The 13556-nt window shown below is 41.8% G+C and overlaps 1 protein-coding gene across 4 annotated transcripts in view; it reads left to right on the top strand.

Moving 5' to 3' along the window:
• Positions 1-13556, top strand: part of tenm1 (teneurin transmembrane protein 1) — a 770685-nt gene that overhangs the window by 595809 nt on the left and 161320 nt on the right. For 3 of the 4 annotated variants that reach the window (XM_078211358.1, XM_078211357.1, XM_078211355.1), the window contains exons 14-16: positions 2128-2313; positions 2421-2447; positions 8213-8359. In XM_078211358.1, coding sequence (XP_078067484.1) covers positions 2128-2313; positions 2421-2447; positions 8213-8359 — 360 coding nt within the window. The remainder of the gene's footprint in view (positions 1-2127; positions 2314-2420; positions 2448-8212; positions 8360-13556) is intronic. The other variant, XM_078211359.1, reaches the window with a different exon arrangement.

Genomic DNA, 13556 nt, shown 5'->3' with positions numbered 1-13556 from the left:
CAACATATTTCTCTTTTCAGCAATGTTCGAGAGTTAATTTGTTTCTTTCCAAAAGCCTTTGAGAAAAACTGGAGACTGAATGGTCATAATTCTTATATCAGGCAAGCCTAGAATTTATTTAACTTTATTCACAAGATACAGGAGAACAGGAGCATTTGTGACAGAAAATACTTGTAATCATGTAAATTTATAACATCAAAGGAGATCATTTGGTCTATCACATCTATGTCATCTCTTTACTCAAGCAATCCAAAATTAACCCCACTGACTAGCTCATCCCTTTGCCTTCTTATCTTCCTCTCCTCAAATATATATCAAATCTGCCCTTAAAAGAAGCATTGATCTCCATTCTGTGTGGCAAAACATTTGGACAAATATTTGTGTAAATTCTGATTGACACTCTTCCTAAGTGATAATTTTAATGATGTGTTGATTCCCAAGCAGAGCAAATAATCTTTCTACATTCACCTTATCAAAGCTCTTCATGAGTGAAAAACCTCCAGTAAATCTCCTCTGAGCCTTCTCTATTCCAACTCTTTCATCATAATAATGGATTCAGATAAAGGACATCCAGGTATTGGTTACTGTAATCAGGGTACATTATTGATCACGAAATAAAGGAAAGCAAGCAGGAAGAAAAGTATGTATGAATATTGATTAAATGAGTAAAAGAGTAAACTAGCAATAGACAGGCAATGAAATCAGACTATAATATGTAAGAATCTCAACAAGGGAGGAAGCATTAAGGGGTGGCACTATGGCACAGTGATTAGCACTGCTGCCTCATAGCGCTAGGGATCCGGGTTCAATTCCTGGCTTGGGTCACTGTTTGTGGGAAGTCTGCATGTTCTCCCCGTGCCTGAGTGAATTTTCTCCAGGTGCTCCGGTTTCCTCCAACTGTCCAAAAGACATGCTGGCTAGATGCATTGGCCATGATAAATTCTCCCACAGTGTACCCGAACAGGCACCGGAGTGTGGCAACTAGGGGATTTTCAAAGTAACTTCATTGCAGTGTTAATATAAGCCTACTTGCGACACTAATAAATAAACTATTTATTAGCAGACTGAGTAATGTAAAATGAGCCAGTAATGTAAAATGAAGATGAACGTAAATGAGAGAAAACATTAGGTAAGCCATAGAGCAATAAGTAAAATATAAATAAAACACATATGTGTCCTGCGATCGAGCTGACCAGCGATTGGAAGGCCGCCAATCTCGGCGCTGACAGATCAGCCCATACGCAGTGGCCTCCTCAGCGCTATGCTGCTGGCCCCTACAGCAGGAATAGGCCCCGTCCACTGATTTTCAACGTGATTCACGCTAGTGTACTCTGCAATGCACAAAGTGTGGGAGATTCATTTTTAAACTCCCGTTGAATAAACCAACGGGATTTACTCCAGTTTTTATGCAAATTCAACACTTAGAATTTTTTCGGAGAATTTACTAAGTGTATTTCTCTTCAGATGAGACTGACAGTACAGCCATCTGTTTCCAGATTATGTAGTAGTGTTACTATTTGTTATAGTTGAAGAACTATCTGTTGAACTATCTGTTGAAGTTACTATCTGTTATAGTTGAAGGGTGGCACGGTAGCACAGTGGTTAGCACTGCTGCTTCACAGCTCCAGGGACCTGGGTTCGATTCCCGGCTTGGGTCACTGTCTGTGTGGAGTTTGCACATTCTCCTCGTGTCTGCGTGGGTTTCCTCCGGGTGCTCTGGTTTCCTCCCACAGTCCAAAGATGTGCGGGTTAGGTTGATTGGCCATGCTAAAATTGCCCTTAGTGTCCTGGGATGGGTAGGTTAGAGAGATTAGTGGGTAAATATGTAGGAATATGGGGGTAGGGCCTGGGTGGGATTGTGGTCGGTGCAGACTCGATGGGCCGAATGGCCTCTTTCTGTGCTGTAGGGTTTCTAAGATTTCTTTCTTCGAAGAACTAATCATTTCTAAAGCAAATTTGGATCTAAACCAAGCACTTTAGTCAAATGTTCAGTTGTCTCCAATTGTAAATTAGTGAAATCCTATTCAGCTCACTTTTAAAATTTGCCATGTGGTTCAAATTTGTTATGTATATTGGGTCAAATGATGAAGATGTTAAAACGGCAAATGATTCTCTTGTCTCTTTCAGAAGTTTGTGAGGTAGATTGTGGCAAGCATGGTGTATGTTTAGATGGGTTATGCCACTGTGAGAAGGGTTGGGGCAGCCTAACTTGTGACCAGCATGAATGCCACCCACGGTGTACCGAGCATGGAAAGTGTAAGGATGGCAAATGTCAGTGCAGTCCTGGCTGGGAGGGAGAGCACTGTACCGTTGGTAAGAAAATTCCAGAAGCTTTGTCACCTCCAAAATCAAACTGCTTTCTCAGTGTTATTTTCATCTGAATGGTTCTTGCCTTAATGATTTTTCTTTTTTCTTTGAAGCACAACATTTGGATAACGTCGTAAAAGGTAAGAGTCAGTCCATAATACATCTCCATTCGTCTGCAGTGATGTATGTTTACTCAATCAAAAAAACTCCATCCAACAAGATCTCGTAGCATTTCAGAAACAGATAGCAAAATGGGTAATAAATATCCTGGATTGTGAGGGTATTCAGACTTCAATAGAAATAAAATTCTGGAGAGGTGTAAGGCTGTCAATTCACCCTTTGACACTGTAGACATCCATAGATCTGCTGAACACTCCCAAAATTGTGCTCTGCATCCCGTCAGCACAAGTTGCCATTTCAGAGCACATAAGAAATAGGAACTGGAGTAGGCCATTTGGTCCTTCGAGTCTGCTCCACCATTTAACAAGATAATGGCTGGTCTTCTACCTTAACTCTACTTTCCTGTACTAACCTCTTATCCCTTAGTTCCCTGGTACTCAAAAATCTATTGATCGCCGCCTCGAAAATGTTTAACGATTTGCGTGCCATGGGCCTCTGTGGTATAGAGTTCCAGTTGTGCCCCTTTGAGACTTATTCTTAGACTGTGACCACATGTTCTAGATTTCCCAGCCAGGGAAATCATTTTCTCAGCAGTTAGCCTGTCAAGCCCCTTAATGTTTCAATTAGATCACCTCCCAGTCTTTTAAATCCCAGGGAATAAAGGTCTAGACGACAGAATCTCTCCACACTGGACAATTTCCTCACCCCAGGAACCAATCTAGAGAACCTGTAGTCTTTTTTCTCTGGGTCCAATATGTCCTTCCTTAGGTCAGGAGACCAAGACCTCACATGCTCCTCCAAGTGTGGCCTCATCAATGCCCAGTACAATTGTAAGTTAACACACAGAGGTGGAATTTTATTAGCATGGCCGCCCAAGGCCAATGGAGAATGCCGTCCTCCGAGCCTCGCCTGATCCCGGAATCGGGGCAGGTGTGCCGATAAAATTCCAGCCATAATTTGCCTTCCCAATTGCATGCTGTCCTTAATATTAACTTTCTGTGTTTCATGTACTGGGGCACCAAGTCCCTCTGAATGTAAACATTTCTCAGTGTACCATCATTCAGAAATATTTTGCTTTTAAACTCCACACTACACCGCATTGAATTCCATTTGCCGTGTTCTTACCCAATCTTTTCACCTGTCTGCAGTCATCTGCAGCTTCTTTGCATCTTCCTCACTGCATTCAGTCGCCTGCATTCAGTCGCCTCATCTAAGTCACTAATATAGATTGTGGGGGCGAGCTTACCATTGGGCCCCGCTGGCCGATGGGCAGGGAGAGGTGGTAAGATCGCATGAGAACCAAGAAATCAGGTTTTTGCCCAATTTCTCGCCTCTTGCAATCTTACCGGCACCGGATATCCGGCAAGGTCAGCCTCACGCCCATTTCCGGCGCGAGCCTGAATAAATTATTTAAATTGCACTTAAATCTCATTGTACATGGAATTAGCAATCCTGGAACGTTATCGTCAGAACTCACTTACCTATTTGGCCTTGCTAGGAGAGGTTCTATCCGGCAAGAATCACAGGCCTTGCCAATGGAAGCGGAGACCATTAAGGCTCCCTTGGGAGGTTGAGGGTAAGGGGTGTGCTCCTTTGGCAGTGCCATCCTGGCACAGCCTGCCTGGAACCCTGGCAGTGCCCACCTGGCTCCCTGGTGCTGCCCAAAAGGGCCTGAGTGGATGGGGCCTGTGAGGGCAGGGCTAGACTGGGAGCAAGCCAATCAGGTGAGGAAGGCAGCCCCACTCCCACTCTTTGGTCGATCAGTAGGGGGGAGGGTGTCAGTCAGTCTGGATGGCACGGGGAGGAGATGATATTTCTGGGTGGACCTCACGGTCGCTGGTAGGGAGGAGGCTGAATGAGGCTGGCTGCAGCAGCAGAGGCCTGACAGGTCTCTCTCTCAGACCTGTCAGGCCTCTGCTGTTTGCCATTGCCCGTGTGCAGCCACAGAGGTCTGCATATGCGCAATGGCGCCCTCTGCTGCTACAGCCAGCTTGCTGGTGATTTAAGCCCTGCCCCCTTCCCCTATAGGCAGTGAACAGTTTAGCCCATTTTTTCCAGTACTGAGCGGATAAGATACTGGGTGGGATTTTACAGCCTTGCTCGACTCAAAATCAGAAAATCACACCCTATGTCAAAGGACATTTCCATTGCCCACTCCTCAACCATTCTGATTCTGTGGTTAGCAGACGGCAGAATGCCAATGACTAGATTTGAACTCACCCAAAAAACAGGTCAGAAACTCTCCCGTTTTTGCGCCCATCCTGGACTTTGAATTTGCTTGATAAGATTGATCCCTGTAAGTGCTAAAGCCCATGTACTTTTATCTTTATAGTGCCATACGACTCGCAACCTGCCAAACTAAAAATGTCCTGTTTCTTCCAATTCTCTGTTTTCTGTATATTAACCAATCCTCAGTCCATGCTAAATGTTACCTCCATTCCTATGAGGGTTCTAGTTTTGCAGAATAACCCTGACAATGACACCTTGGACTCCAAAAGAGGGCAGGGAGCTAAATGCTATGCCCATGCGCCGTTCTGCCACTGTCAGGCTGCAGGTGAAGTGTCCCTCAAGGGACATAGAATCATAGAATCCTTACGATGCAGAAGGAGGCCATTCAGCCCATCATGTCTGCACCAAGTCTCTACCAAGTCTCCAACAGAGTACCTTACACAGGCCCACCGCCGTCCTGCGGGTTGGATGGGCTTGGGGGAAGGGGTTGACCATGGGACTCTCCCCCGGGATGGTGGTTTATTGGTTGCATATGTCCTTGTTGTCCTTGGAAAGGTGCTGTTCACTTTCAGGACAGTGATTTCAGACACCATTCTGGTAAATGTATTCATTATTGTCTCTGTCCTTTAAAACCTTTGAAATGCCCTGGTCACTTTGATATCCATGTCACATGGACACCTGGAAGCCTTCAAAATCACCTTGGCACTCCATTGCACAGTAGGGTTGACCCCGGTTAATGTCATATGCTCCAGTTGTTAAATGACCTCTCTAAAGTGCCTTACATAAAGGACCTGTTAGTTTTAACAGGAAGACCTAACTTTCTTTCATAATACCCAACTGCTCTGAAACTGCTTTGAAGTGCTTTGTTGGACAGCAGGCATTGAGTTTCACTGGGGAGCATTAAATGGCCCCCATTGGCCCTTTTCCACAACTGATTTCCTGGCAGTGGAAGGTCTGCCAATCAGAGGCCAGCAAATCATCATTGCTACCAGTGCCAAGAGAAGTGGTGGCCTCTTGTGGCACTGCACCCATCCAAGGCCCAGAATCGTGGTGGGAGCACAGATGACAGCTGAGTGAAGGTGGGATGTAGGTCCCGGATTGGGGGTTGCAGGAGAGGTGGAGCGGGGTCAGGGCAGGGAGTGATTTTCAGTGTCCAGGCAGGTATGTCTGGGTAGCCTTGTGAAGGTGCAGGAGATCTGTGCAAACTCCATTTAATCCCTGAACTCACACTAAATTATGGTGGGTTCAGGGATAAATATCCCACTGAATTGTTCCCATGCATACATTTCCATTTGCTCAGTGTTATGACATGGAGGTAATTTTCCCTCTGTGCAATTTTGGAACCAACCAAAAGGATACCTCGCCTCGTAATCTTATACGAATGTGTGTGAGGTAGTAGGACGTTCCTGGTTTTGGTAAATTAAAGCAGAATATGACACACTCTATCATGAACAATTAACAGGTCTTTATTTTAAAACTGATGACAAACTTATTAAAACAATTAACAGACTGAATAAACTCCCCAATAGAATACTGTTTGACTATTACAAAACTCATTCAGGAATAATGAAGTAAATCCTTATAGAATATAGTCACTCTCAAATAATATAATACCAGGCGTCGGTTGGAAGTATGAACGTTCTTCTGATGTTTCCGTCTGGAACACTTTCTGAGTTGGTATTTTCTTCTCTTTAGATGGTGATTTTATGAAGATATTTATATTAAACTGCAGTATTCTATATGAGAGACTCACCTCTCCCTCCTTCCAACTAAAGAGGTGGCAGGCTTACTCTAACAGTTATTTCCCCTTGTCCGAGTTTAAATTCCTGGAATTACCTCACAGTATTCCTGCAATCTAAGTGGCTTGAGGCTGTCAACAAACCTCACATTTGAATTCAATCAGTCCTGTGTCTCTGCGTGCTTGCTTTAAACTCATTGGTTCAATTCAAAAGCCTGTTTTGCTATGTTGGAATCTTGACTGCTGCTCTGGATTCACATGTTGCAAACCTGTTGCTGCAATTTAAAATCCACAGAAAGACACATGCTTTTTAAAGAAACAATGCTATATGATTTCTTCTTTTGGTTTCAGCATTTCTTTTCAATATTTACAGTTGTCAAGCACCACATTTATAACCTTATATGTGCAACTTCATAACACCAGTTTATATAACACTGAATCTGATGCTTCTTCTGTACAACCCAAAGTAAGTCTTGATATTTCACTTTCTCTGTTGCCCCAGTGGTGAGATCATAATGAAGATAAAAACAAATATCTTCCCTGATAGAACTGTTTGTGCCTGCAGAATGGACTCGCAGTTAGTTTTTATTAACTTAATTTGAGTCCCACATGAAAGAAAACCACAGATGATCAATGTTAGATTAACATAAGGTTAATTAGACTCATTACAGAATACATGTTCCAGTCAAGTGAGCAAGCCTCCAAAAAGAATCATCCGTGTTTGGGAGTCTGTTGAAAATAACAAGACAGTAACATTAAAATTAATCATTTGATTAAACAAAAATGTATTAGCATTATAATTCATTGCTCTTGATCTGAGTTTACTATCACAGCATGTTAAGAGGATGACATTCTATAGTGTAAATGAGGACATTTCATCGGGAAGTGAGAGGAAATAGGCAGAAAGCACAAAATAGACAGAAAGCGCAAAAGTTCTTGGAAATACAAAGGAAATACAAATTTATTATATCTCTAAACTACCAACCCAGGGTGCCATTTATAAAAATCCGATCAAATCTAAAACAAAGTTCAATGGCTCAGGGAGGCAAATTTATTTTAAAGAATAATTGGCAATAACACAATAAATTTCAGATCACTTTACTTAAAACAAAAACAATGATGACCTGTGTAGTAAAAATAGTTTGCAATAAAATTAGTAGATAACATCAGTGGATACATTGACACATGAATTTAAACAAGTTAAATGCGCATGAGATCAATCTATCTATTTGTCTGTTTTCCTCCTTCCATACTATTGTCCAGGGTCCCAAACGCTCGGATGAGGCAACAACTAACATGTGGTTCCTTCATCATAGTGTATTGTGTCTGTTGTTTCTGATGCATTGTCACCTATACTGGGGAGATCAAACATGGATTTGCTGGCCACTCTGCCAAACTCTTCTACCAGTACAACAATGCACACCCCATTGCTTCAATCTTGAGTTCCATGCTCCAACTCCAACTTAACCACTTTCTCTCCTTCTGTAAAGTTCCAGTAATGCTCAAAGAAAGGTTATTTCTGAATTGTTTACTTGCTTGTTCCTTCTCGACACTGGCTTGGTGAGTGTTTCCACCACCTTCTGTTTGTCGGTTTAAAATAAGGCACATGCTTTTTGCCTGGTCCATGTGCTGTTTTGTACCCACACATAATGGAAGAGTTCTGTGAAGTTTGTCTACCACAAGTATCTCACTGTTAAAATGAAGGCTCTTGCCTTTGACTTAAATGTATTCAATTTTTCACATATGCATATCAGAAGCATATAATACAGGTAGAAAGTTAATTAATTTATCAACTGTTTTTCAAAAACTTTCTCATAGAGGGATGTCCTGGTTTGTGCAATGGAAATGGAAGATGTACATTGGATCAAAACGGATGGCATTGTGTTTGCCAAGCGGGCTGGAGTGGGATGGGATGCAATGTCATCATGGAAATGGTGTGTGACGATAACAGAGATAATGATGGAGGTACATATTTCACAATTAGAATTTCAAATTGAAAGGAAGATGTCTTTGTTCTACTCTTTTTAAAATAATTAAACATTAATTTTTGCTATAGTTTGATTTCACAAGCACCAAATTTTCCCTAATGTTTGTGTGACCAGACAGCAAGCAAAGGGATTGTTGTTCAAATGTGACCCTAGGCAGTGCTTTGGAAAAACTATTCAACCGGAAAGGAGGCTCACAGCTACACCCAGTCTTGTCCCCATCTGACTTGCACTCATGTGCGCTTACCAGGAGAGATCGCTGTTTGGAAATTGGAAATGGCGATCTTGGTGAATCTTTCCCTACCTAGCCCACAGCCTTGGAGACCAATTTTATTACCTCAGTGCTACATGTGTGGTCAAGATCAGCTAACTCAACCCAGATATGACTTTATGAATGCAACTTCTAAGCAGTTGGCTCTCAACCATTTGCATTGTTGTTTCTTACACATCTTGACCATTCACCTCAGGTTTCTCAATAAAATAAAATTCCATGTTAGGCTGAAAACATTCTTTACCAAAAAGAGAAAAATAAAACCAAAACATTGCATTAACGTTGGCCTCCCCCTCATTAATTTTTTTAAAATGTGAAAAATTATTTTTGAGCTGCTGCTTCATGAATCCTTCAATCTTCATGCATTCTATACTAAATTCAGCTACAATGACAAAAGCAAATGCGCAACTAATTCCTTTATTTATTGCAATTGATTTACCCATCATGCTCCTAAAGAGAAAACAAAAACTTAAAATAAAAAAAACTGGGTTAGAAGCAATTAAGGTTCATTTGACTTATCCCTGGGATAAAGAGCTTCTCTAATGGGAAAAGGTTGAACTGATTCCCATTGGACTTTAGAAGAATAGTTTAGTTTATTTATTAATGTCACGAGTAGGCTTGCATTAACACTGCAAGAAGTTACTGTGAAAATCCCTCAGTCAAAATACCCTGTTCAGGTACACTGAGGAAGAATTTAGCCAATGCACCCCTAACTAGCATGTCTTTTGGAATGTGGAAGGAAATCAGAACATCTGGAAGAAACCCACACAGACACTGAGAGAACATGCAAGCTCCGCACAGACAGTGACCTAAGCCGGGAATCAAACCCAGGTTCCTAGCTCTGTGAGGCAACAGTGCTAACCACTGTGCCACCGTGCCACCCATACCCTCATCAATATTCCATCTACCCCTTGTTTCCTGAAAGTTTTTAATTCTAACTAGTTTATGATATACAATTTTTCCAATGCTATCAGATATTATAAATTATTTACCACACAAGGATATATTCCATTATTGGTTGCATATAATTGCAATTCAAAAACAGAAACAATCACTAAGAAATGTGGTTGTAAAATCTTCACTACAGCAGTTTATAAAATGTGTCTGCCTGCAACAAATGTATCCACTGACCATTTATCTCATTCCATAAGGACATAGCTACTAGAATTTCTTAAAAACCCTTGGCAATGTTCCTAAAAACTAGAAGCATAGTTGAAGTAGGCCAAGTTTGTGCCAAGTGACTATTAAATGGAATTCGAACCTTCCTTTAGATTGTCATTTCTCAGCTTATTCAATTTGTTCAAGTACAACTCTGTCCATCCTTCAAAATGACACATTGAAGGAATGTCTAGAGCTCTCTTGCCTACCATTCCTAGCTATCAATCTATATTCTTAGCCTTTTTTTGTCATGTACCATTTTCAATATGTGAATGCACTTGCAGATAGGCAATTGAATTCCCAAACTTCAGAGCAGCATTTGGGTTTCAGTGGTGGGCAATTCATTGTGGTTTGCTATGCAATGGATTCCAATTCATAATAGGCTACAAAGTGCCTTGTGGCTTTTGAGAACATGGACATGTTGCTCTATTACATTTGTAGAATATTACAAAAATCACTGCATTAATTTACATATAGGCTGTTCATTTATTTCTAAGCAAAAAAATAGTTGTGCAAACCATATACAAATTAATATCTACTTTTCCCAAGGGTGAGGGGTGGCCTATATTCAAGGGCCTGAAAAATGTCCAAACAGTTTGTTTTCTCATTCCCACTCAAGATTTTTTTTTGCTTTTGGCAATGGACCCGAATGTGATCAAATAAATTTCCAACAACTGCAAATAATATATTTTTGTTCATTTTAAAAATCCCAAATGTTAATGAGAGTCTGTAAGAATGAAACTTCACAGTTTGAAACACTAATTCTCATGGTCAGAGAGGTTTTATGAAGTAATCAAGACTTAACACAGATTAAAAATTAATTTACCCTTGAGTACAGAAGCCTAAACATATTTTTTGGTGTTGCTACTCGGTGTCAGTGGGTAGGCACCCCAACTTTGCACTCTGCACGCATTTGAATGTCAAGGTGCTGCTATCTCCATGCAAAGGGCAACTTGAACAGCAGCTTCCTGATTTCTGCATATAGTGACGCATGTGCAATTGCCGTAGGTTGTTGTCCAATTCCCCTTTTAATGGCAGCAGCATAATTAAAATCTCCATCATTTCTACCATAATGATCAAGCCACTATGTTTCATTTCTGGGAGCCAACTCATCATATGATTTCAACAAGGAATATATCATACCACTTTTTTTTTAAATAGCAAGGAAGCTATTAGCAGATTGCAAGTTGTAGCAATGGCTTTCTTTTTTGAAACCTGTTATTTTCAATTTTCATGATGTAAATTTAAACTGACAAGCACGTGAGGACCTCTGAGAGTCTTAAGGGTATAAATTCATTTAGGTGGAAAAGAAAGTCAGATGGAGTTTAAATGGGCTGAAAAATTGCTACTGCCCAGAGTGCCCAAGACAAATTCATGCCCCTATGTCTCGTAGACTTAAGATTGGAATTTAGACATCAGAGAATAAAGTCTCATTTACACAGCACGTGCACTGCTGAATTTGGATTTATAAAGTGGAACTTTGTGGCTCAGGGCACGTATCACTGCTACTGACCCAACACTCTGCCTGATTCGTCATGCTTATAGTACTGTTGTCAGATGCAAATTGGAAGGAAAAGCAGCCCTGTCTTCATCATTGCTAACCTAAGGTTACAGGAGATATTTTTATAACAAGCAAGTTAATCTATACTGAAGGCTATGAAGTATAAAGTAATTACTTGGAAAAGGACACCCAAATTATTGTTAAATTACTCATGCCATATTTGAAGTGCATGAGAATTTAATTGAATGGAAGAGCTATAAAAAGCTTGTGCAAACAGCCACTAGGTATTTTGAGCTACTCTTGTTATGGCGCATTTTTGGATTGAATGGATATTCAAATTGTTTTGTTTTCTTGTGGAATTGATTTTGAATCTTAACACAATGGAACCTCCATTAATTGATATAACAGAAACACAGAAAATAGAAGCAGGAGTAGGCCATTCGCCCCTTTGAACCTGCCCGCCATTCATTTTGATCATGGCTGAACACTAAATCCCACATCCCGAACCCATCCTCCCCCCATATCCTTTGATCCCTTTAGTCCCAAGAGCTATATCTAATTTCTACTTGAAGTCACACAACATTTTGGCCTCTACTATAGAAACATAGAGGATCTCCTGGTGGATTATGAAGACAAATACAATACAAATAGCAAAAGAAGCATCTCACATTTCTGTCCATTATGAAAAGGAGAACAGCAAAAGGTGAGGTATTGTGTCAGACCCTGAACTTCAAAAGTGGACAATGTTATAGAATTCAAACTGAAAATAAATAAATTCACTTTGTATATCTGAATTGAAATTTCCTTGATTTCCATGGAATCTTTCAAATTAGTAAACCTTAGGGCTGGATTTTATGAGGGGGTGGTGGCCATTGCTGAGACTGCAAACGTAAGGCATTCAGCAATTGACCCCAGAGAAGGGAGTGAGGGAGCAGGGTGGACGGGAAGGGTATGACGGGACACAAGGGAATGGGACGGGGGTTGGTAGGTGAGATGCAGGGGTGATGGAAGATCTCGAAGGAGGGCTGAGGGTGCGCAGGGGTGGTGGAAGAGCTTGGTTGTGGGTCTACAATGGATACAGGGGAGCCACTGAAGGTGGCACGTCCCACACCCTTGACCGGTTACCAGTTCACCGGGTAAAACCTGCCAAGCTGGATGCTGGGCATCAGCCTCCCCTGCCATGGGTAAAATCCCAGTTGTAACGCGAGAGACCCTTAAGTAGCCATCAATGGACTACTTGAATGCCTTAATTCTCCCACAGCCTCCACTGCTGCTGATGAGGTTACAGCGTGGGTGGGGAAATGCGTGCAAGTGCTGGGAATGGCACGACACTTGATTTTTAAGGCCCCTCTCCCCCTACCTGCCAATCTGACCCCCTTCCCTCACCGAAGATGGTGGATGGCAGTAAAATGCATTCCTTTTAGAATAAGAATGATAATGGTACATTTCTGTCAATCTAGTCAAAGCAGGGAAGGCAACACAACTGTAACAAACTAATTGAAAATTAAGCTCTTATGAATAGTAGAACTTTAAAAATGGAATCCCAAATTGGTCTTTAATGATGAATTAAATTGTGGATTTACAGCAAGTGGAAATATTATGAGGGCAATTTTCCGGCCCTCATTACACTCAGCGCAAATACCATTGTGGGCAGGCCATAATGGGATTCATGCTGGTGTGAACCCAGAATGCGATGTTCCCGAGCCCTCCCAGCAGAGGTAATCAGGTTCTCCTCCCAGCCCACCCGGCAAGAGTGTGAACCTAATTACCATATATTTAAATATAATGGCACATTCAAAATTGTCTTACTGCCGAGTCTTCCAGGAATGTCATATGTCCCCATCCACAGGCATGACATAGCGCCAATGGGAATCACTACTGGTCTCCACAAATGGAGATCAGGCATGATGGTGTTGCCAGGGAGCTTGGAGGTCATTGTTCCTAACCTGGCAATGCCAACCTGACCAAGGGGTGGGGCTTGAAGGCAGTGGGGCATGAAGGGGTGGGCTTGAAGGAGCATATAGAATGACCCATTGGGAGGGTCCCAATGCCTGCGATCTATGTTTGGTAGGTGGTTTCATGCTGGTGATCTATGTTAGTTCAGTGGGGGGATCGTGCCATCTGTGATGGGGTGGACCCAATGTCATTCTGTGGGGGGTGGGGGTCTTCAAATTCAATTTATGCTCAGGGTACCCTTTAAAAAGGGGGCCCCAATCTCTGTGAAGTCGGGCTTGTCGGAGCCTTTAG

Source organism: Mustelus asterias, chromosome 4 (genome assembly GCF_964213995.1).
Source record: "Mustelus asterias chromosome 4, sMusAst1.hap1.1, whole genome shotgun sequence".
NCBI classification, from domain to species: Eukaryota; Metazoa; Chordata; class Chondrichthyes; order Carcharhiniformes; family Triakidae; genus Mustelus; species Mustelus asterias.
This window is presented reverse-complemented; position numbering and strand designations above follow the sequence as displayed.